At 37.9% G+C, this 26,291-nt stretch overlaps 1 protein-coding gene across 1 annotated transcript in view; it reads left to right on the top strand.

The window, feature by feature from the left end:
* The first annotated feature begins 24,744 nt into the window (after window positions 1-24,744).
* The window catches only part of clmpb (CXADR like membrane protein b), a 69,641-nt gene continuing 68,094 nt past the window's right edge, over window positions 24,745-26,291 (top strand). The window contains exon 1 of the mRNA XM_041995248.1: window positions 24,745-25,236. Coding sequence (XP_041851182.1) covers window positions 25,188-25,236 — 49 coding nt within the window. The 5' untranslated portion in view covers window positions 24,745-25,187. The remainder of the gene's footprint in view (window positions 25,237-26,291) is intronic.

Genomic DNA, 26,291 nt, shown 5'->3' with positions numbered 1-26,291 from the left:
CATTTTACCTACTGTGTATTCATTCTGTTGCATTTCTTTTTTTAATAAAAGCTCAGGTCAGGTCAGGTTTATTTATATAGCACATTTTCAACTGGTCATGCTGCCCAAAGCACTTTACAGCCTACAACATTTCTGAAATAAAATAAAGTGAAGAAAAATACAGCAATAAAATAAAGAAAAATTTTTTTGATTAACTTGTGATTAAAGCCAGTTGATAAAAATGCATCTTCAAGAAGGATTTAAAATGTTCCAGTGATTGTGCAGCTCTAACAAACACCTGCCACAGAAAAGACTCTATCACCTCTGGACTTAAATTTGGTCCCTGGAATGGAATCAGCTGGGAGCTGGATCTCATGGATCTTGCTGGAATATGGATTGATAGGAGCTCAGACAGGTTAAAATGAGCTCGGCCATTTAGCGCTTTAAAAACAAAAGAATGATTTTGAATTGGATCCTGTAAGAAACAGGAAGCCAATGTAGAGATGCCAAAGCTGGTGTTAACCTAATCTGCAAGTGATAAACAGATGGATTACGTTTTCAAAGACATTAGCTGGAAGGTTTGGCTTTACCTTAGCTAGCTGTCTTAGATGGAAAAAGCCTTACTGGAATACTGCACTCACCTGCTTTCACAGTTTAAAGGAACCATCAAGGTACACATTGAGGTATTTTACATTTGCCTTACAGTAAGAAAATAAAGGGTGCAGAGCATTGTCAATACCCGGAGAGTTTTGTTTTCATTTAATTTTAGGAAATTTAAGGACATCCTCTGTTTAACATCTTCAAGACAATGGTAAGCTCATCAAACTTAACGCACCAGTTTCAAAACATTTAAGCTCTTGAAGAACAGACTGAGAACTTCACTGGTTAAGAAACATGCAGATTTTCATGCTAATGTAAAACAAGGAAACGGGAACAAAGTTTCAGAAATCAGCATCCTGTTTCCACTTGGGTAAAATGGTGGTAAATAGAATTGCAGGAAAAAAAAACTTGAGGATGACTGAACTGAACTGTTGTTTATTGATCCAGTATTTTCCACACTGAAAAAAAGCTGATCCTTGACTTGGAATTCTTGGGTGGAAAAGAATCCGTCCTGTAGGCATGCACATGGAATAATTAATTGAAGTATGCTATCTTTGATATTGTAAAAAAAAAAAAAACGATTTGTATTTACCTTTGATCCATTTATCTCATATAGCTTTTGTACACACTCAGGTATACTGTGTTGTCAGCTCTCAGAAAAGACACATGACCTGGAAACTAAAATCCCAAACTTGGCTCGGTACGTGATTGGTGGTACTGCACACTGGAGATACTGCTCATTTCAGTGACTGCTGCTTTTCAGCAATTCGTTCAGGTGCCAGAACCCAGTGGATTGCAGATACAGTGCCTGCAGGGTCTGGCGACGAAGGATTTTGTAGCTTTGTTTTGTTGTTTTGAGAATTGCTGCTTTAGTGCGTGAAAAGATTTAAACAGCCAGCCACTTTGTTAGTATTCAGCTCAATGGAAAATACAGTATGTACTCTTAGGAAACAGCTTTCATTTGTCAACCAAGATATCATAACATTGCGCTTCTAACAGAGGGGATGAAATGCACCCTGGTTTTGAGCTCTTTGAGGGTTTTTTCAAAGCTGGAATGGAAAATTTTCAGTGTCAAACTCTTTACTCCACAGTGAGCCATTTAAGACAGCACAGTGTGCGTGCTTTCAATACTAAACGATCACAGAAGACAAGCAAAATCTAAGCCCACATTTTAGCTTGCAGTGCTGTCTATGAACCACCTGTGTGCTGCATAAACCTCAGAGACTCACCTCCACCCACTTGTCTCCTGTCTCCCAGCTCTTTAAATGCAAATAACATATCAGAATGAAGTATACCATAACCTGCTTGGGGAACATGTTTTGAGATTAGAAATTATTTAATGGCAAATCTACTTTGTAAGTCACAGGAGTGAAACACATGTGTAAAACTTGCCTCACAAAGAAGTGCAGCAGGGAAAGGCCTTTCCTTCTTTTCATTACAGAGGGGCATACTGGGAAATGGATCAGACTGTGCATTCAGTAGAGCATACAGAGGCATGATTATAGGCTCCCATATCCTCACCTGTCAGGACTTTCTCACAGGAACGTATATATCTCAGGACAAATTATTATTTCTTGCAGTTAAATAGCATTTAATGCAATTTTAAGAAACAAAAGGGGAGGTGGTCCAGAATAATTGCTCAGTGTGTCAAAAATGTACCACAAGCATAGAATGTCTCTGTCCCAGTTTTAAGCTCAAATTAAGTAAAAATGCACCTCGTATCTCAGATGTCATGGAAACAGCTTGATGATGAACCCTACAAAGAGAAAAGGTCAAGCTAGAAACCTAGCAAGTGTTTTTACTTGCATGTATTGCAAAAGTCCCCTGAGAAGACTCTTTGAGTGTACTTTAGAAATATAAGAAAGCTTTTCATTGCTGACTGAAATTGCTTTAATAATAGCCTTTTGAATCACTGTGCACAAAAAACTAATTAACAAGCATCCGATCTTCCCCATTTCTTCCCAGCTTGTGTATTTTTCTTGCTTCAAAATTTTATCAATAAATAATGGCGGCGACTTCCTAGAGTGTGATTGAAATGCAAATGAGATTTGGTTTCTGGCTCTCATGTCCCACCGTCGGTTTCTGGTCTTCCAGGGAGTTATTTCTGAGGCAAATGTGGGTCACGACTCACAAGGTGTTATTTTTAAGCATCAGCCCCTTTAGCCAGTGTCTGAGCCACAATAAATTCAACCAGGCTTGATTTGCATTTTTTAAAGTGCAGCTTTAGAACTGCTGTACTTTTTGTGGCATTTTTCCTTTCTTTCCTCTTTAGTTTGCTTACAAATTATGGTTTTTCACTAACATAGACAGAAAAAGATGCTTTGTCTGGCTTTGGTGGCATCTATTGTAATATTGAATCAGACAGTGTTTGAAGATGCAGTGCATCTACAGTATCAATGTTTAAAATGACACACTGACTTTCACACAGATTGGCTTTAATTAGTTTCTACGTTTTGTGTTACAAACATCAGTGTCTATATTTGGACTTTGAAAGGCTCACTTCTTATATTTGTTCCGCAGTTGAACCTCACCATTACTTGGCTATGATGACTGACCACATTTTGGTATGGGGCTAAATTACTAAGAGGCCACAGTAGTATGGGTGTCGTTGATGGCTTTTCCACTTGACCCCTTTTCCATTATAGAATTTGAGAGAGCTAGTATTTAATATTCTGCTACTATTCTGGGCCTTTCAAAAATCCAATTAGGCTCCTGAGTTTGCTGGATTATGACATAACCATTTGGGGTTTCAGAAGCCTCTGTTCAGACTGCTGAGGATTTATCATAGATATTTAAGACGGAGAAAATTTTAATTGCTGCTTTATTTGCATGTGGAAATTAACAATTACTAAAAAGCCAGCCAATTTGCCCTCCATTGAGATCACAAGTCATGTAGACATGTTTTTGAAACAACTTTTACATTTAATAAGAAGGATCTGTGAGCAGTTATAATTAGTAACAGTTCATAGAAAACAAGGTATAGTTTGGTGCTGTGGTGCCATATCTGATGATGCTTATACTGTTTGAATTATATAAGCTAAAATCTGAGATAAAAATGTGCTTTGTAATTCTTAAAGCCAATAAATTACACCCAACTGCATCCTTTTATATTTATATTAACATTACCAAAGTCCTTGTGGGAAAGACTCACCACTCTGCAGTTGTCTTGGAAATTTATACAGGTATTTTTCATTATGCAAGAAAAAAAACATAGCATTAATATCAGTGGCATACACAGAACACATATTGCAGAGAAGATTTCATAAGAAAACGGCATCAGTGTCTACAAGAGATTGTGAGATGACGGCATACGTATCAGCTGTTTTGTGTGTATATGTGTGTATGTGTGTGTGTGAGTATATGGCAGTACCCAAGTAAGATGTTTTTTTTCTAACCCCAAACATACTATGGACAGCCCTAATTCCAAAAAGTTGGCATGTTGTGTAAAATGTAAATAAAAAAATTTATCAGTTAAATTATTTTTTTTATTAACAGCACAACATAGAAAACTACCTAATCTTGAAAAGAAAACATTTTACCATTTTGTAAAATATTACCAGCTCAGGTTGAATTTGATGGCGACAGCAAGACTCAAAAAATGTTGCGACAGGGGCAACAAAAGGCTAGAAGAGTAAGTGGTACTAAAAGAAACAGCTGAAGAAGCATTTTGCAACTAGGCAACAATTCAGCACCTATACTGAGAATACAAAGACCACTGTAGAGAGGAAGAGTCTCTCATATGTAAAGACAGATCAGGTTTGGACAACTGGCACAAAACTGTTTCCACAAATTGTGCATCAATGCCAGAATAATACTGAAGCTGAATTTTCCATCATCTACTGAAGATGACTTTTCTTAAACATCCACACCATCGATATTACTGGACACTGGTTAGCTCAGTTGGCAGAGCATCTGTCTCCTGTGGGGGAGACCAGAGTTTGAATCCCCCAGGGGACAAATATTAACATCTTCCAGTTGGATCCTTAGGCAAGACCCTTAATGCTACTGCCTAACCATTGTAAGCTACTTTGGATAAAAACGTTAACTTAATGACTGTAATGTAATTTAAACTGTACGTTGGCATGGCAGTATCAAAATTTGGTGTGTGAATATCTTCATATAGCAAGAACTTTGCTTGATGTTTAATGTGAACATTGTCTCAATGTGACACAAGTGTCTCGCCTCATGGGTCATGTGTTCCTGTGATGGGACCTCTAGTGGTTATAAGTGCAATTGTGTGAAAATCACAGTAGAACAGTTAAAAATTTATTTTGTTATATATGAGTTTATCAAAACAATGTTGATGTCTAAAACCAAACAAAAAGTGGCTAAATTGTTCAGGTAAAATGTTGTCTTGGTGTTAAGTAAAAGATTCTTGAAGTAAAAGAAAATAAAATTCATGCAGTACACACGTTAAACATCTAAAGGACGTTATTCACTTCAGCAACCACGTCATCCAACCCCTACTTCCTGCCTTTTTAAGAAGTTTTTTTTATTTGGCTTCTTAAAGGAAACACTTGAAAATGACATCTGCTCTGGTGAAGAAATACTCATATGAGTCATATTTGCCTCCCACCACTTAGGGCAGCACTTTACAGGACTGTGTTCTGGGTCATATTTACTCTAAGGGTATGAATAAACAACCTATGTGGTCATTTTGATTGGATGACTTGTTGGTTTCTGCTCAGGATTGTCTCAGCAGACTCTCCCTTATTACATCTCTGTTATAATAACATACCCTCGGAGTGATTTTTTTCTTACACAACGAGAAAATTCGTCATGGAGCACTCTTAACTGCACACTTTGGTTCACACAGGTTCACAATGACATGTTAATATCATTCTGTTATGTAAATGTGCCATCTTGCTACAAATGCCTTGAGATATATTCAGTAAAGAGCTGGTAGGGAAAACTGTGACCTATGTGTTGTTAACATCTGCATTCCTGTCACACTGCATCTAATTTACACTCTCAGATCTTTCATCTGGAGATGGTATTGCATTTACACTACCTAGGCAAATAGCAAATTAGATTGGCAGCTTTTTTTTTTTTTTTTTTTGATTGCCTTCTGAAATTCATCTGCTGTTGTTAAATGAGGCCACTTGTTAAGTGAAGGAACTTATACAATTTATGTGCAACGGAAGTTTCCTTCCCTTTTTTTCTGTCACTTTCTGAGTGATTTGTTTGTTGAATCACACAACAGTCTCTCCAATTTCAGCAAGCATCCTGCAGGTTTGACCAGTAAAATATATTTTTTAAAAAAAGAGTATACTCCTTTAAACACAAGCCTCATGTCACTGTTCTGACAGTATCCCAGTTGGGGAGCACATATATTGTGTATTCAAGGATCAAAAACAGCAAGTAACAAAGGAATTCCCACCACAGTGGCCAAATATGTAAATAACAGTCTGTAGGAATGAGATTTAGCCTGCTTAGTGCCAGAGCTATCTGCAAGTAAACTGGTTCTGGCCTGCATGGGTTTATCCAAATAAGGGATGTAATAAGTGAATTTTGAAAACCTATTTAGTACTATATTATGCCAGCTTGGTGGGGAGAATCAGGCATTTGTTAGATTCTTCCCTTAACATCTTATCTACTTGACCATGACATTGAAAAGAATGTAATCATAGTCATTGTGTTGGACGTTAACACAACTAAATGACCCGAAGACGCTATGCTTCTCTTTAAAAGGTTTTAGCTAAGTGTTTTCCAACATTGGCTCAGGCCTTGATATTTACGAAGGCTGAAGGTGAGTTCTCACCAAACGTGTTTTATTGCACAGCTGAAAATGGTTCTTGTTTGTTGTGGACAAGCAAGCCATATATCACCTTGACGTCTTTGCCTTCAGATTCATGTCCGTGTACTTCATTTCTGTCTGTTTGAGCTCATTAAACAGGGCTGGGGGACTATAAGTGAGCAGTATGTCCTAAGGAGGAAGCTCGTCTTCCAAAAGCATTACCGTAACCTAGTGCATCTATCCTCTGGGCATGCTGTGCAGCCCCTCCCCACTCTGTTTGCAGTGGCCCTGAGCCACTGTATGTGTGTATATTCGATATTATTAGGAGGAGAATTGCTGCAAGGTATAGAAAAATGTCAGGGAGGGCAGCTATTTTTAACAGCTGGCCTTGATCCTTCTTTCTCTGCCTCTTCCTTTTTTATATTAATATATATCTGAGTATAATGCATGCTCTTTTGCATCACTGCAAATCCTTCCATGTGTTTGCTTGGCATCCATGCACTGACCCTTTTTTCACCTCCATGTTCTTCCCACTTTCACAAGCAGTGTGCTGATAAATCACAGGGTTTCACACTTCTCCACCTCACATGACAATAGATGCACAAGTTGACCACACTGAGGGTATCATAGCACTGAACAGGGGCTATTTTTAGACAACTTATCTTTTAATTTGACTCAGTCTGTAACAAATTAAACAAGCGCTGAGATGGGTGTTTAAATAGATTCTTACCAGAGCTATGCAAAAATCCATTTCTACAGTCATTGATACACATTAGTTCTCACTGACATTGCAGTGCTAATGCAGGCAGGAGAGCTCCTCCTCTTCCATTCTGCAAGCACCACAAGCTGCGAGCAGCCATAGAAGCAGCTCTCCTCTCACATATGTGCTCTCTCACTCTACTCTCAAACATTTGTCTTCTCTATTTTGCTTGACTATCATTTCCTCCTCTCTCCTCTAAAACTAAAAAACCCCTAAATTTTGGCTTTTTTTCCCTTTTGAGCGCTACATGTGCCTTTCCATCCTGCCAAAAGTAAAGAAACAAGCCGCTTGAGATTATAAAATAAATAAATAAATAAAACTCTTCCCATTCATGTCCTTCAGCTGGTTGCCTCGGATGTTGAGAGAGCAGCTTTATCAGCCATTTTAAACACCATCAGAGATAATAATCTCTCAGCTGCCTTGATCATGTTGTTTCTGGAGCACTTTTTGAAAAGAGACAAAGACACGAGAGTGTTATGACTCTGTGATTATATCGTCATCTAAAAATATCAAATTTGCGAGCTGTCTTTGTAGACCAAGGGAGAAGCACTCTGTTCTTTCATCAGTGAAAAAACACGATTTAACTGTTCTGTAGCCCGAGAGTTATTTTTAGTGCTGAATGTGACAGGTATAATTACAGAGGCCATATGGTACTTATTTTTTTCTGTTTTCCATGGTGTTGCAGAGGTCATTCCATCACCAAATTTAATGGCGAAGTTACCAGTGCTGTCAGGATTATTATATGCAGAGATTGCAACTGGTGCAGGGCATATAATTTTCTTGTTCCATTTTAACCACAGCCTGGGCATCATGCACAGCCACACATATATAATTTGCCTCATTATGGAAGCTACATCAACTTAAAACAAGCTGTAACTTGTGCCTCATTTTAGCGACAGTCACATAAAGTAGCCCAAAATGCATTTACAATCAAAAATCCTCCTTCATTTGTAAAGTTTTAAATATCAGCACATAGAGTAAATCATCTCGTCCTCATCAGGCTTTATAATTAGATCAACACAACCTCAGATAAACAAGATGAGATGAAGTAAAAATGCAGAAGTAGTGTGTGGAATAATTAAATGTACTTACTTCTACAAATTTATTAAAGAAAATTCATCACAATTAAGAGGATAGGTAGCAGTCAGGTGTTGTATACAAGCTCCTTTATGTTTGCCTGTTTGGAGCGGTCCTTGATGCCAAGGAGGAAAGACATCAGCAGTAATCTAAAGAAGCAATCATGAAAAGGCTCAAGGCCATTCCCAAACATCATTCTACTGTGAGAAACATTATTCCCAATTTGAAAAGTTCAGTTGTCAATATTCTTAGAATTGGACTTCCCAAAAGGTTTACCCCAAGATCAGACCATGTGATGCTGACAGTAACTGCAAAAATCCCAATAGATACAACTCAGACTTCAGGCTTCAATTAGCATGTTAAAAGTTTAAGTTTTTGATACAATTCAAAAGAGACTAAACAAGTCTGATTTGTGTGATAAGGATACCAAGATACCATCTCCTCTCTTAAAAGAACTAACAACAAGACTTCTGAAACAAAGTCCTGTGGACAGACAAGACTAACATGAAGATGTTTGACCTTAAGGCACAGTACCATGTTAGGTTAAATCCAAGCTTGATGTAACATAACTTCATATCAACTGAAGGGAGTGTAGAGCGAGTGTTTAGATTTATATAAAATTACCACAAAAATAAATGCTTTGTGTCACACATTTCTTCCACATTCTGTCTCAGTTATTATTAATTCTTCTCATGTACAGATACAAAAATCCTTATAAGTGAAAGACAGTATACCTTTAAATGTGAAAAAAATACTGGCTTTTAAAGCAGCAGTGAATGTACTCACCCACAGAGGCAGAGCAGAAAAGGAGAATGAAGGTTATGAAAGACTGTAGATGGAAAATGAGAAAGGTACTGACAGAATCAGAAGACATAGGGGTGGCACAGCTGGCATCAACCCAGTGCATTCATTTTGTGGGGCCACAAATCATTCAGTGTTATGTGAGTCTGTGAGTCCATGACTTGTGCTTGCAGTGCCAGTGCTCACAGTGTTGGAGAGCAATCAAAGAAGCTTGAGGTGTAAGTGAACATACCCACTGAAGCAGACCTGGGAAGCATTTTGCATTAAGTCAAGCTCCTTCTTTAGCTTATTCAATGAACATTTGTTTTATAAGCATTAAACACAGCCCTGTTATCTACCTACAGTGTAACAGCTGACCCTGCATGGTGCAGACCGGTTCAGTCATGCATAAATGGCAACTATCCCCACAGGGATTGTTGTGTACAAAAAATATCTAGTTTAACCTTATCTTGCGAGAATACATTCAGTAAATCTGACTTCCACAATTTCATATAAAGATAGTAGCATGAGGCTTGACACTTCTGGTGCTAACGACCATGTAAGCTAACAGCATACAAGCCTTACACAACACATGGATCAGAATACAAACATCTTGAAATGGAGGCTGAATAAAAACCAGGATATCTCTTTTTTTCTCAGTTAGAAATACATGAAAAGTAGATTTTTTTTTTTTTTTTTTTGATGTGTTCAGCAGCCATGACGCGAAATAGAGTACAGTAATGAGCTAGGTGATATTTAGTGGGTGGCCATCCTGACTAAAGCAAAGTGACAGCTGCATGCTAGGTTGTAATTTGTTTCTTATAAAACCCCAGTTCAGTGTCCAAGCTCATTATGTGTGAGAATGTGTCACAAGCTGTATTTCACTAGTAAGTAAACAGCAGTTTCAAGCACAAAAAAACCTCCAATCTCAAGGGCTGATGCAAGATATCATCATATCTCTGCTAAGCTGTTTTGCACCGAAGTGCAATTTTATGCATCTGACACACTTCTTTTTTTTTTTTTTTTTTTTTGTCTTTAGATTGCAGTGCTTCCAACCAGGAACCAGAAATACGGAAAAGAAAAAGAAAACAGCCTGTTTTGTTTTGTTGCGTCTTATTTTCACATATATACATTTTGTTGGAATAATGAAAACAAAACAGAAAAAACAAAAGAAAAAGATGGATGATTTGGTCTGGGTCACATAAGTCCAGATGAGTTGATGTTTCCATTTCCGGCAAGTCTGACATTTACTCCATCTTATTCCCCTCTTCAGTTATTTAACTTTCTGTCTGTCTCAGTTTGGTCAGAAACAAAAAATTAAACACCAAGATGCAGTTCTGCTATAAACTGCCAGCTACTTAAATACCAATTTAGCTCTGTTTTGCTGGAGATTGAGAGACGCTGTTAAAGAAAGGAGGCCCTGAAGTTTGCAGCTAACCACATGATCGCAGAAAAAAAATCTTTACCGGGAAAATATTGTGATCAGAATAGAAAGGATGTGTAATTTGACACATACACACACAAAAAAAGTCTTAAAAGGACCATAAAATAATTATTGAAAGGATTTCTACATGATGAACTGGCTTTATTTTAGGATCAGATCTGTCATGGCCCTGAGATGGACTGGTGACCTATCCGGGGTGTACCGATAGGCTCCAACTTCCCTGTAACCCTCACGGGACTAAGCAGTACAGAGAATAAAAGAATGAGTTCTGTTATTTGAACTTCGAGTACTTAGGTCAAACAATTAAATGATTATTATTCAACTAATTTACTGCCATTTAATCTAATTATTGTAGTTGGTCAATTTTAAAATGTTTTGGTCGAACTCAATTCAGTAGGTTTTGTGAACTAGTCAAATCAAATCAAATCAATTTTATTTATAAAGCACTTTTCCTAACAAAGGCAACATAAAGTGCTGTACATGCTAAAAAAAAAAAAAAAAAAAACTATTTATGCACATTAAAATAAAATAAAACTTCACACATCACACATCAAATAGCATGGCAATTAAAAAAAAAACACATTCAATTGTTTTCTCTCTTACATGCAGTCACACAGACACCCACACACATGCACACTTAACCCCCCCATTCTAGAAAAAAAACAGCCATATGGCCACAGACACCCGCCACCGCCACCACCTGGACAAGGGCAGACCAGAGTCTACACCACAGCTTTAGGGCTGCAGTGCAGAACCCCCAGCCACCCAGTCAAGGGGGATCACTATGGCAACAACCCCCAGTGCAAGCAGGCAAAGCTTCCGGTGCAAAGGATCCCCATTGAGGAAAACACTGGAGTTAAATAAATAAATGTATTCATTAATTCTCATAAAGGACTTCCTAAAATAATGTGGTAAAAAAGTAATAAAAAAATAATACAATAAGACAACATAAACTAAAATTATATGAAATAAATTAAGATCAAATAAAATTTAGTTAAAAGCTAAGCTAAAAAGAAAGGTTTCATCAGAGATCACTGAAAATAAACGGGAACTTTACCCAACATGGACAGTGGCTTTTCTACTTATTTTGGACGTGTGTAAGAAGATATGCCCCTCATCCAAGTGACTGGATAAATGACGTAGTCACAACACCAACTGAATTAACCAAACAAATCTCATTTAACTTTTACAAATTGGAAGTCAAGCATGAGTTTTGACAAAGGCTTGTTGATGCCAAACAAAATTAGCTATCTTTGCATTTTGTACCATGTATTTTTTATATTTATTCCAGTTTTTTTTTTTTAATCCCTACTCGCTTACTTATTTAGTTAATTTGATACATTTGCAAATACGCTGTAAATGGTAAATGGTCCATATTTATAAATCGTTTTACTGTACCAGGAATGATACCCAAAGCGCTTTACATCATACATCACATTCACCCATTCACACACACATTCACGCACTGATGGCAGATGCTGCCATGCAAGGCGCTCAACCACGACCCATCACGAGCAATTAAGGATTCGGTGTCTGGCTCAAGGACACTTCGACATGAAGTCAACGTGGCCGAGGATCGAACCGGCAACCCTCAGGCTGCAAGACGCCCGCTATACCTTGCTGATTATATTATTATTATGTATTATAGGCCCATACTGGTGTGTATTAGAATAGATGGGAAAAGCACATTATCAGAATATTTTGTTCCAAGAAGCTGAAACAGTCTCAATTTAGTAGCAGCTGCAAGGCCTCCCAGAGGATCCCTGGACTCAGTGCTGGTTGATTGTGTTTCTTGTGTACAGGTCTCAAGAGCATTTCCATCTACTCTAGTGTGATAGTTTCCATTGCACCTGCTACTTTACCTGATTCAAATATGACTGACTTATGAGGCCAGCCAAACCTCCATTATCATATTCATTACCTGTGTTATTGGAAACCACACATGCAACACTGAACTTCCCCCCTCATATGCAAGCAAACCTTCGCAGCAGACAAGTAGTTACTCCTTCCTCCTTTCTCCGGCTAATGTTAGGCTTATATCCAACTACTCTCATCATGACTTGTCCTATCCAAGCTGTGACTAGGTGTGCACATGGGGAGTAGCCATCAGACCAAATTAGGAAGACTATGAATAAACTTGTCAGTGAGGGAGAAGGCAAAGGATTAAGATGGACATCGGAAAGTACCTTGAGGGGATTAAACTGAAGTTATTTGATCTACCCCAAATGGCTGTCCTGGAAATAGAATGGTCTTTTGGAGCTCCTGAACTGTGCTTTCATCAGAGTGAAGAAAGAGTTATTTCTATCTTTTATATTTGTATGTATTGGTTTATTAAGATGAATTAATAGCTGCAACTAGTTTTGGAACCAGTTAATTAATTGCTCCAACAAACAAACTAAAGACATTATCCTGAAAATGAGAAACTGAAAGAAGTTTATTGTTAAACGGTTTTTTTTATTGAGGTTTTAGATGTTTTGTGATCATACTTTTGTAACATTCAACAGATTTTATATGTACCGATGAGTGCTGAAGGGTAATTCTACAGTTTCTTGTTTGCCTGCTGTGAGAGCTGAAGTCAAGAAACCGTGAGGAACCAAACACCAGTTTGTACAGGCAATGAATGGATTGATCAACTGATTGATCTGTGTGTAAATCCTTCCCTGCAGTTGGCCATAAAATGTTCTCACCGTGATCAGCAGCTTCATACTCTGAATGCTAAATAAACAATACAGCAAACATATCCAGAGCGGTCAATGATACCCTATCATTGCTTTGTGCTGATCTTTTCATTTCAGGTCTTTCTTTCTTAGTACTTCTTGTCAAAGAAATAATCTTGCTTCACTGGTGACTGCATCAGTCATGCCTTGGCCAATACCTGCTCTGGAAAACTGCCTTAGCTTCAGGATAGTCCTCAGCTCTGAGCTTGGTTTAGTCTGTGTCCCATTCTTTATTGTTCCTCAAGAGACTTATGTTTTCTTCTTCTTTTCCAGTTCTGGTGTTATCAGAGCCCAGAGCACGCACAGCATAATCCTACATTATTTTCTATGTACAGTTAAAAAAAAAGAACCATGACACAGTTTGTTTTGTTCAGCTCTGCTTGTTACTAAGAGTTGCTTTAGAGCTACAGCTCCCCTATCTTCAAACTGAACAAGTGAGTAATCTGTAAGCTGAAATGCTTAGTTGTACGTTGCCACATTGAAATTCCACAGTGGGTCAGTCACTCTCTGATAACTGACCACTGTCATTGCACCAATCAAACGAAACAGATCAACAATACTACAGATCTTGGGATATTGCTCTATGTCAATCAGTAGCTGTAGTGCTCCATTTGTAATCAGACTGTGTAAAACTCATGCAAGACCATAGTACTACTCGATATTAAACTCAAATAGTTTTAGCTTTATGCATTCATAACATAACATCATCTTTGGTTAAAAAAAAGTGAATTGAAAATTAAGTGAAAAGATGTGTAAACTTGATAATCCCAGTGATTACAGGAACCAATTACACAATTATTTATAGATAGATAGATAGATAGATAGATAGATAGAAAGATAGAAAGATAGAAAGATAGAAAGGCCAGGCTCTCCTTTACAGACAGAAAAAGTTGCAGTGATGTTCTTTTTGTGTAAAACTATGTTTCAGCTTCTGTAGAATGCAGCTTTCATTTAGATGGTGTCACTTAATTAATTGGTTCCACAGTAGTATGGATACATTATGTAAGACTGAAGGTGATTCATAAATGTTCCCTGTGTTGTTGCTCTGATAGTGTTTATCAACAGCTTGGTCAATTCCTCAAGTGATGAATAGAGACATGCTGAAGATGGATCCCCCCAGCAACACCAGCCCCTGACATACAGCATGATGCAAAGCATCTGCTGATTTACGCTGGCGCTTCACCTCCATATGGCTCACATTACTCACTTCCCAGTGACCAGGGAGAAGACCATTTCATCAAGGAATGGTTGCAGTATTTATAGGTTTGGCTGAAATTGGACAAGGGAAAGAAGAATTTCTAAATCAGGCAAATCAAACAAACCTTCTCACCTGTTTCCCCTGTTCCCACCCGCTTATGCCTCAATCAAGCCTTGTTTATTTGCTAAAGGAAAATGGGCTTTTGAGCTCTATATTCTGTGTCAATAAACCTGAGGAGGCAATACGATCAATGACAAAGAAGGCATTCAATTTAAATCTTTCTACTCCTAATCAGCTAATTAGCTTAGTTGAAAGGGGTAACTTAAGCTTCTGGAAAAGGCTCCTCATTGCCCTTTAAATGAGTTAAAAGACATTTTCTTTATTTTACATGGGTCATTTAGCTGTTTTGAGAGTTTTAGAGTTATTACATCAGTGATTTCAAGAAGTAAAGTCAGAAACAAAATATATATTTTGTGCTCTAGCTGTATTTTTGTCATAGCAGTGGCTACTAGTGGTAATAATACCTGAAATTAGCTTTGCTGCTTTTTTGATAAAGTTGTTTGTATTTGTCAGCACAGCTGATAAATATTCTACATTTTATCCCCACATGGGCTTCATGTAACTGATTAAGGTGCTCTACTGTCATGAAATATCTCACACACTCTTATCTGATCATGGGTTTGATTTTTCTTTTCCTGGGGGAAAAGCAGAATGCAGCATTTTCCTGTATCTGCTGGTGTGAAAAATGTCAGCGTTGAAGGAGACAAATTCTAATGCAGGATGCAACGTTGTGGAAATAATTTTCAAACATGATTGATCTGTTTATTCTGGACAGAGTAAAGCAACATTTTCCCACCTTTCCCAAAGTCAGAGTCATGAAATAAACAACCATCAGTCTTATCTTTTACCTCCAAATCACGCCATCATGTGTGTTTGGGTTAATCAGTCATTTTTGCTCTTGTTGCGCTTGATAAATTCATTCATCCACTATTTCATGCAGTCCTCCCCCTTTCAGTTTATTTATTTACATTTTCACTGCAGAGTTACAGATGTGAAGTTACTCTGGTGTCCTTAATGGTATTCAGTTGTCTGCTTTGCCTTTAATTAGAGCACGATAACATGTTTTTAAACTCCATCCTTCTGTGTCTCATGTTCTCTATAAAAGGCTCATGAATAAATTGAGGCAGAACATCCACTTTTGAACTCACTGGGTTTTACAGTATAAGGAGGTGAGTAATGTGGAGCAGCAGATGACGAGAAGTGGTCTAAAGTGGGAATTAGCTGCTTCTTTTTTATCTCTGTGTATGGCTTGTCTTTGGTAATGACAAAGTTAGCAGATATTGATTTTCATTAAAATGTCAATAGAAACTAAGCATGTGCAAAATGATGCTATTTAAAACAGAAGATGAAGTGGCTGTTGGTCTAACAGCACTATTAACCCTCCCTGTTCACATGAAAGTCATGATGTTTAAGGCGTGTAACATATTTCGTAGAGGGATGAAATCAACATGGAGGCACCTATTTTAAAGTTATGTGTCTACACCATGGAAACACCCATGGAACTAAGAGAGGTTCGGCTCCCTTCAAAACAGATGAAATACTAAGTGGACCTCTAAAACTAGTCCATTCAGGTCATATTTACTTTTATTTTACATAAGATTCCTGATGTTTCTTAAATTAATAGAATAGTAATAATTTTTCAGCATTGTGTGTTTCTTGATTTATTTATTAAAATGACCGTTTCCAAACATATCGCATTGTATTTAAGACGATTTTGCACTGATTCCACATGTGGCAGCGCTGCAATATAATTATACAGAATTTGCAGCTTACATCATGTTGGGGGTGTACCCTTATTGTTTACATCTACAGTTAAGGTTTCAGCAGGCTTTGTTAAAGATGCATTACAGAATTTTGCAGATTTTCTCAGTAATGAGCCCCCTATCAATGGTTAATTTGGAATCCATCTTGCATTTTACCTAAACTCTGAGCTCACTCCAGCCAGTAAAAGACAATCTTATCTTGATTCTTGGCTTATCTACAGGGCTGTACCTTTCTCTCTTTCTTATTCTCTCTTCTTCAGGTGTCTTCTTCCGTTTCTTTGCTGAATCAGCCGTGGTCTTTATTTCCTCTTGCTAGCGTTTGACACAGTGTGTAAAGCAAACCTTAGCTGAAACTTCATGCAGCATCCTGGAAGAAAGAGTTGTATAGTGTGGTTTCTCAGCCTCGAGACGCTGTTGGGCAGTGACAGGTCTAGAAATGCACCAAATAAATGTCACTGTGCATTCAAACGAGTCCGAGAAGCAAAGTTTTAAGGGAGGGAAAGTTACGTAATGTTTCTTTGAAACATGTTTGAAAAAAGAAAAACACACTAGAAATAAATGTTCAAACTGTGATAAGCTCACAAGCGAAGTGAAGAGTGGCACTAATTAATAATGTGATTATATGAGCAGCAGAACAATGAATTCAATGAGTTTTAATTTAAGTGCATTGCCATCTATTTCTTTTACGTAGCCACCGATACCATGCATTTGTGGTGTGTCATTCAATGGATCAGTATCAAGTTTGTTACTGTGAAAAACTATAATAAAACCAGTTTTACAGCCCAGGCCACTGTGGCCGCTGCTGACTTCATGACAGCTAATAACCAGGTTTGACATTAGTACTATTTAACATTGGTGTATTTTCTTTATTTTAATGATGATACTGTTGTGTTACTGAACAAATATGCAAGTGATTCATTCCTTGTCAGTAGAAATATAACACAGGACCTGTTGTTTCAGCACTGAATAAAAATTTTTTTGTTTGTTGTGAGCCATGCTATTTGTGATTCCTAAAAAAAACCTTTCAAAGACTTTCAATTGTCCATGTCGTTTTGTTTATATGTTTGTATTAGCTAGAACCACTAAAAAAATGTCTCATTATCAATTTAGTATTCTCCTTTCTATCTGTGGTTGATGGTCAGCCATACATGGTTATATCCACATCTCACCACCGGTATATTTCTACTTTAATTTTTGTTGCAGCCATAAGTCTAAACACTATACATACCATTTCACATTATTTCTTTACTCAATCACTTTAATTTCCCATCTTAAAATGCTGCATACACCTTGGCACTGTAAGGTGACATTATGTTTGTATTAATATTTTTGTGTTTTCTTTAAGTTACCTGGGTTGTCTCACCTTCCTGGTGCAGCAAAGGCGTTGCCAAGGGCTGAGGAGTATGATAAGCTGCTGCCAGCGTCAATGAACTTTATCACATGCTGTAATGTAATAGGGGTATTGGGGGATTCATTTTCAAGTTTTGGTAGGTTCAAAATGCAGTAGCCATTTTATTTCCCCTTTCATGCTTACTCTTAGTTTTGCTAAACTGTTTTTTAAGTCCCCCTGTTTGATCATTCAAGAGGTCGTCATTCATTTATCCATTCATTCATTCATTCATTCATTCATTTGCTTGCTTGCTTAAGTTCTCTTTAGTTCTGATTTGGAGTCTAGTTATATTTAGTTGGCCTTTATTATCAGTTTGTTTAACTGAACTTTTGATTCTGTAAGAGTTTCAGTTTTTGGGGTAAATGAAAAGATCCAGTTTTAAACAAACCTCCTGTGTCCTGCTGCCTTACTGCATGCTGCCATACTACAAATGGTGGCAGTAGTGGAATCACCCAGTATTGGACACATAATTTTTCTTTATTTTATTCTTCTGAAAGTTCTTTTTTCCCCACCTTGGACAAGAAGAAAAAAGTGCATCATGGTGGTAACTGTGAAAGGAAAAAAGGACCTGCTGAACAAAACGGTGATGATGAGAAGAAATTGGAACCTCTGGTATGGTTGAAAGCACTGAAGAAGAGGAGAAGGAGTCAACTATGTCCGATCTAGTGGCTATGCTGCATGTGTGTATGGGGCAACAAGATGCTAGGGATGTAAAACAGGGTTAGTTAATGTTTCAAAGCTCTTCAGCACCAGTTAAAACTTTTACAGTCAGAGGTACATGCCTGAACATCATCATCAGACCCTCAAGTGCTAGCTCTGATCCACTAGCGTCTGATAAAGCTAACTACAGCTGATCCCAGTCCATTGATTCCACCTCCATTTCAGCCTCGTCCACATTTAGAACCCAGGATAAAAAATTAACTAAGAATGATGACATTTGTACGTATGGCAAGAGTATAGCATTATCAGAAGTCAGATTGGTTTTTTCATTTATGACCCTTGCTAACTGGTAAAGCTAGGAATGCATATGTATATATGGGCACTGATAAATCCTTAGACTATGACAAAGTTTAAATCGCCATTCTCTCCAAATATAGTGTTAACCCTGAGACCTACAGCCAAAGATTCACATCCCTGGAAGTCAACAAGAATTGCATGTCAGACTAAAAGAACTTTATGGGAAGTGGATCCAGCCAAAAGGTAAAACCATCCAAGATATAAGTGAAATCATTATTTTGGAACAATATTTGAATGCTGTTACCCGAGCTTCAGGTTTGGATCCGAGAACACAGCCCCACTGTGGAAGCTGCTAAGCTAGCTGATCTCTTTGCAGCCACCCGGAAGAAGGGACAACAGCAATTCGTGGAGAGCTTCAAGAACAGCCGAAAGATGCCTCCACCACACCATCAGGAGCCAGCAGACAACAGATGCAATTTACAGGGCAGCAGTGGTTTTTAGAGATGGGATTTATGTCTCTTTGAATGGAGCTGGATCTTGAGGAGCCGTTCCTTTCAAAGAAGCATTAAAAAGACTGGCTCGTTCTTACAATATCTTACAAAATTTCACAATGTATAAGAATGACAAATAATCAAATATGTACCTATATAAAATCTACTATACATGATTAAAAAAATTATAGGGAAAATACAGATTAAAAAAAAGGATAAACCTAAGCAGTCAGTGCAAATTCTAGTAAATGTTTTGGATCGAACTCACAGTATTTGTTCCCGAACAATACTCTCTGCCCATAGATGCTTCACATGAATGGAGCATGTTGGACATCAGACTTCTATGATGTCACAAATGTGATGAGGGCAGTGTGGAAAATTTGTATATAAAAGAATGCCTCACAAATGAATGGCTCATAGCTGTGACTCGGTTCCCATCGTTCATTTAAAAGAGTCGTTCAAAAGAATCAATTCGTTCATGAACGTCACATCAGTGGTTTTCATGCTTCCTTGGAGAAAGTTAAAGACAGCAAATCAGAAAAACAAAGCCTGGTTCAATTTTTTTTTCTTTAAGCTCAAGTTACATTCTTGTCTACTAATACTTTCATGCCTGGATAGTTGGTGGTTCAATTCCCACTCCCCCAAGTCAATCTGTTGTTGTGTCTTTGGGCAAGACACTTCACCCTCCTTGCCTCCAGTGTCGACATGTATGAATGTTCGATGGTGATCAGAGAGGCTGTTGACACGGATTGTCTTCCATGTTTTCATCAGTTTGCCTCAGGGCAGCTGTGGCTACACATGTAGCTTACCATCACCAAGCATTAATGAGTGAATGAATAATGGATACAATGTAAAGCACCTTGAGTGCCTTAAAAAGCGCTATATAAATCTAATCCATTATTATTCTAGAGAAGAAATAAACTGATCCACAACCTTGCAGGAGAGCAGCACTTTGGTTCTGTGTAAAAGCCTCCATAATGCTGATCCTGTGTGTAGCAGCAATACACTCAGAAGATGGAAAGGACATAGTTGCCATATTGCTGTTGTTGTCACACTTCTTTGCTGTCATCTGCTTGTTTCAAGCACCTGCTTCCCCAGACTGCAGCCCAAATATGTCCTGAACAAAGAAAAGTAAGAACAAACAAAAGTTGTGTCTGCAGAGATGACTGGTATGAATTTAATTCATCTCTGCTGTCTGGACACCAAGAAATATTTTGTCTTTATAAAGAGACTAAAATAACCGACAGAGAGTACATTAATTTTATTGGCTAAAGGAGAAGCTGACAATGTATTCCTGTGGTAGATTTGGAGAGCAGAGTTGGGAGAGAGCTTTACTGACCCATCTACAAACATCCAACTGGAATCAATAAGCTGAGTGGCCACTGCTGTCTTGAGATTTTGATCATAAATCTCAGTGGGGCCGTCATTTCCCTCATTAAATTATAAAAGATCCGTGAGCCGTGAAGCACTAATGGCACAGCATCACATTGGTTGCTAAAATTAGAGAGGTCTAAACAAAAGCCATTTTCCTCTCCTCATCCACATTGTTACTCAAGAATCCTTTTAACTACCCACTTTTTTTTAGTCCCTGAGGTTGAGACAACGCAGCACGCTAGCGTGCAGGGTGTCGTGCATGCATCAACAAAACACTAACACCTCCCAGTGATGTCATGATGTAGGAGTTACAGTTGTTCTGTCGGATAAAGTGGTCCGTCTCTGCCACGAAGTCCAAGATGCATCCTGTTGCTTCAATTTATATTGCAAATCCACCAAAAGTACATAAGAGGGCTGCCAGCTAAAATGCAAGACATGTTGAGTCTGGAAGCTTTTTAAAAAATCATGCACCCTGCACTTAGGAGGATTACATTTTCATGCACAAAAGAGAAAGAAGAGCTCCAACACATCATCACCATCATCATGTCTCAAAGGAGCAGCCCACACAGCCGAGTATATATTCTTGAACAATATCATTTTTTTCTGTTTGTCTTATGAATGAATTTTGCAACTAGTCATTGGTTTGCAGTGCAATGAAGAATGAGTTGGTGGAGATTTGCTCTGCTCCCAGTGATGTAAAACTAACCAGGGAGAAAGAGCTGTTTCCACACTAGTGACTTTTCAAGGCCCTGTGGTATAAATATCAACCATCTGCGATGCCATCTGCATTGGGATGCTATATCATGCACCAAGGCCAAGCCACCAAATGTAGGCAGGTTGCCTTGCATGGCACTATCCACACTATGCACACGACAAGTAACTCAATGCACAATGACTGCTATCATCAATGAATCTGCCTTCATACCTCTTGTAGTCTTGTCATCCGCTTCTACATAAGTAAAGCCATCTTTTAGTAGAGCAATCACAATAACCTCATTGCTGTACAATATATTATACAACTGAATTCTTCACCCTGACTGCAGATTTTTCGTTGCTTGAGGAGATAAGTTGAATGTTTATATATTATTTGTCAGCAATCATGTGCATTTTCGGACGTTTTACAAAGATGCCTTCTAAACCCAGCCATCCAGAACAGTGTCACAGCTGACATTGCAGTAGTTTTGAGTGGATTTTTGTTTTTGTACTCCACTGCACAGTGCTGCAGCTCATTTATGGAAACACTGACCTCTGTGGAGATGAGCTGCAATGAGACTGAGACCTTTAACTTTCCACTGAAAATAAAAAGAAAGACGGGGCGAGCAAAGATAAAAGATTAACGCATACCTCTAAACAAACTGCACAGCCACACGGAACTGAAGACATCATCTTACCGTGTGTCACCTGCCCCTTGAAACATGTAGAATTACTGAGTTGTTTATTTGTTTTGCCCACTTCTTGTTGAAAAACAGGGAAAGAAGAGAGTGTGTGTTTGCATGTCTGCATGCACATGTGAGACATCGTTTCAAGCTATATAGTTATTGGAATGGAAAGGAAAAGAGGAAGACTTGTGCTGAAGAGCAGGCCACTTGAGGGGGAAACGGAGAGAGAATGAGCAGAGAGGCCACAGGCGAGTGAAAATCCTTTTGTTATTTCTGTTGATTGCTGAGACACAGAAGAGGGGAGAATTTATTTGTCCCAGTGTCAGCTATCAGCAACCAGCCATACTCCTCCTTTTCCTGTTTGTTTACCTAACTTAGACCATTCCGCTCTTGTAAAATGTCTCACCCAAAGCCACCGAAGGAATAAATATGGCGTGGCAGTTTTGGAGAGATTGATAGAATAATGCAAAGATTGAAAGGCTGGTAGGTAAATTTGACAAACTGTAAGCGAATACAAATGTGGCTTCTGGTTCTTAACAGATGTTTAAAGTGCCTTTGATCACAACCATGAATCATTATAGCTGGAAAAATATGGATTGCTCAGAAAATACATAATGTTTTGAATTTAAAACATACTGTATTTCTTGTAAAGTTACTTCAGCCTAAAAAACATATTACTGAAAAATACACCTGGCAAATGTTGATTCATCTATAATACTTTTTAATACTCCCTGCATTTTCTAATTTCCTTATTTTGTTTCAATTTTACCAACAAAATACTCCTATCAGTGTAGTACAGTGACAGAAAACAAGAGGAAACAAAGGACAGTGGACACATTTCTTGCCTTGTCACCCCAGTTCCCAGATTTATGGCCATTTTATCGCGCTAAACACCACAAGTATGTTTTATCCCAACATTTTTCAGCCAGAAGAACTCAGTTTTCACTTCCACCTGGTTATATTGGATGCTTTGCTAGGAACAGGGTTTGGAAAGATTGTTTTGTATGTAAAACCCTAAACTTTTCCAACCTCAAATTATTTTGGAACCTGAATGTGATCAAATATTTAGTTAAATGAAAGGGAGGGGGGAAAAGAATCTAAGTTTTGGGTGTCTCTAACTAAAGTTTAGTGACAGTGACAGTTAATAAGTATGCATTTTAGGATGATAAGTATTTGCTGTCTGTCTGTGGTTTCTAGAAATGTCAAGAGGAAACAATGACTGGATTGACATTACAATGCAGCTCACATCCTTTTTTTACGTTGCAAATTAAAATACATTGTGTTGTTTTACTCATTAAACCACCCTACAGGGTGCTCTCACAGGAATACATGAAACAAGCATGGCTCCTCTGTCATCACACCCTCACTGCCCTCAGATGCACATTTTTGTGGGTCTTCTACTTCTACATATTTAGGTGAGGGACTCTTTCCTCCACAGCAAGGAGTGTTAACATAACTCTTTTTCACAAGCATGTAGCACAGTTATAGAAGTTGTGCTACTTTCAAACATTTCTTGCACATCAGGTTACAATGTTTACTCCCAGCTTGAACTGTTCTACACCTTGTTTCATAGCAGTTTATAGAACAGCCAGAGTATTTAATCTACTAGGTTTTTTACATGGAAACCACCTTCTTTTCTTGTTTTTTTTTTTTTTTTTCTCCAATATGCATGAAAACACAGATAGTAATTCTTTGGACTTTTGGCTAACGGTGTTAGCTGTATCTGTATCATGTTCATCAATCATGGCACAGTACTTTAAAGCATGTTTTTCATGTCAAGTTTACACATTTTAAGCTTTCCATGTGCTTATTCATGCTGTTTTGCCTCCATGACGATAAGATAACTTTATGTTAACCCAATAAGCACCATGGCAGCTGCAGTTGAGGTGACTGGTTATCAAAGAGTTGGTGGTTCTCATAGGGCTCGCTTGGTGCAGCAGCCCTTCAGTCACTATGAACATTGTGAGGCCTTGTTATTACTTATCAGTATATAGATGATTTTGTACTTTCAGTTAAATTTGCAACTTAGAGGTTGTAGTTTGTCATTTTTGTTGTGGAATTAAGAGATTTTGACTCTTAAGTACAATTTGAAAAATATTTTCATATTTTTCATGTCATTACTGTTTTGTGAGTGGCCCTGATACCCAGCCAGGTAAACAGCATAATTAACATGCCTGGTTAGGTTATGCTCAGTTTATTTTTTATTTTTTTTATTTTTTTATTTTTTCCACTATTTGCCCATCATTCCACACCACAGTGATACCAATTGCCTGAACTTTTACCCCAGTCTTAACCATTTCACATGTTAGTCCATAGTGCAAAACGATGTGCAAAAATCTTAAAGTGCATAGCGATAATATTATGTTCTCTGAGACCAAGCTAGTAGGCTTGCGCTTCATTATAAAACAAATGTATCTTTTTCAAGTGTGCAGCTTTGGAGGTCTTTCAATCACAATGTGTGAAAAACATAAATTCAAGTGGATCAAACATTATTACTATTTTTTTTAATTAAATTTAGTAGTTTCCATTCTTAATTCTGTTGATTGTGGCTCAAGAAAAAGACAAGCAAAAAGACTGGATAAACCTCATTTTTATTATAAAGGTTATGCAGGGATCAGTTTGGCAGCATTCACTTGTCTCTCACAATCTGCATCCTGAAAGTGTCAACCACTTAAATATTTTTTCCCTTTCCTTACGAACCTATAAGACACAAAAAACAACCAGTGTGTATTTCGTTTGCACTTGAGTTATAAAAACAATGTTACTTACTAAATTTGGAGATGGTATCATGTTTTATTAACATGTGATCAAATTGTTTCCATGTCAGATAAATAGGCTACAAATCAGAGTATGATGCATCCACAGCCAGAAAGTGCTGGAAATAAGTTATCAAAATCATTATAGCTTAGTATAACATTAACAAATGTTTAATACATTTTCATTTTAAGGCCATATATAAAAATATCCCTATCAGAGAAATCAGATCTCTCGTGTGTGCAACACAACTCGGGGTGCGCAAAAGAATTTAAGACTCTAGAGGTCTCCATCCTTCAGCATCCCCTCCTCATCCACCTATTCGCCCTCCTCCTCCTCCTCCTCCTTCTCTTCGGTATTTTGTGCAGCGGAGGAAGAGATGAGGAGTGACTACCGAGGAGGAGAAAGAGGGGACCCTGAGACAACGCGTCCCACACCAGAGCGAGACAGCCACGGAACTTTGATTTGACGCCAAATAGCCTGCGATGAAAATGACAATGAAGAGAAGGAGCCACGGTTCTTCTTCTTCTTCTTTCTCATGGGAGGCTTAGATGCAACGGGCGTGTGCACCATATGATGTCCTTGGACTCACGCGCTCCATGAAGATTTATTTGTCTGTGATTTCGTTCTTAATTTCTCTGATGTTACCGCTTCGTCGTGCTTGCGCTTAGGTCAGCCGAATGAATCTGAAGGCAGTCTGAGCGCATTGTTTCCAGCTCCGTTGCATATGGGATTTCCAGCCGTGATGTCTGCAATATTTCGCTCTTTGTTTCTGGGTAAGTCATTTTCTGTTTCTTGGAGAGGTAAACAGTCAAAAACAGTCAAATTCCTAAAGGATTGGGTGTCTTCTTCTGACATTTGTCACTGATCATGTGCGACTTTAAATCCATTATATTTAAAAAGACACGAAAAAAATTAAATTAAAACATTATACCTTTGTTTAACACGTCCTGTAAAAAAAAAAAAAAAAAAAAAAGACTGCGTCGGTTCAGAATGATGTCAGAATGTATTCATATTTTTTCTTTTGTAGGAACCTCTGGTACGCTGTAATGCGAAGAGACTATATAAAGAAGCTGATAGTTAGATTTACGCTTTCATAAAATATATATAAAAAAAAACATGCGGTGGTCAATGTTAATTTGGTACCCTGGCTGCGTTTCTTGGGGAGGTTCTTAAAATTAAACTAATTAAAAAAGATAAAAGTTCACCTGACCCCTCCCTTTGAATCCGTTATGCATGTGCTTGTATTGATATGTTCTTCGGAGGCAGGCATGCCTTTCTTTCTTTCTTTCTTTCTATCTTTCTCAATTTTAAACTAATGTAAACAGCTCAAAATGTGTCAAGTCCTCGTCTAGAGAAAATATGCTGTTTCTTACTTTTTGGACCAGTTTTCCTGCACATCTTGAGAATGAATATCTTGTTTTGAATAGATCTTTAAAAAATGTTAATTAAAAACTTTTGTTTCCTATGGTAATTAATTGAACTGCGTTTTTTAAAAACATATATCTTAAATAAACATCTTGTATTCCTTGCTATAGCAGGAACTTTCAGCTTTCAGGGACAGGAAGTTACTGTTGGATTGTGAAACAGTGTACAATGACTTCCAGTCACTGGCTTTTTACAATACTTCGCACTGCTGACTTAACACCCACAGTGAAACTGAGAAAAATACTCAGATTTTCCTCATCCGGGTGTAGCAGCCTTTGAATAACGGTCACCGATATCTAAAAAGTTTGGAGCTTTGTGTCTTGTGTTTGGAGTTGAGAGTGAGGATAATGTACAGAGGAGAACCTGCAGCTTTTGTGCTCTGGATTGTTTCCAAAAGTATTGT

Source organism: Melanotaenia boesemani, chromosome 9 (assembly GCF_017639745.1).
Source record: "Melanotaenia boesemani isolate fMelBoe1 chromosome 9, fMelBoe1.pri, whole genome shotgun sequence".
NCBI lineage: Eukaryota > Metazoa > Chordata > Actinopteri > Atheriniformes > Melanotaeniidae > Melanotaenia > Melanotaenia boesemani.
The sequence above is the reverse complement of the archived record's forward strand: the minus strand, read 5'-3'. Positions and strand labels throughout refer to the sequence as shown.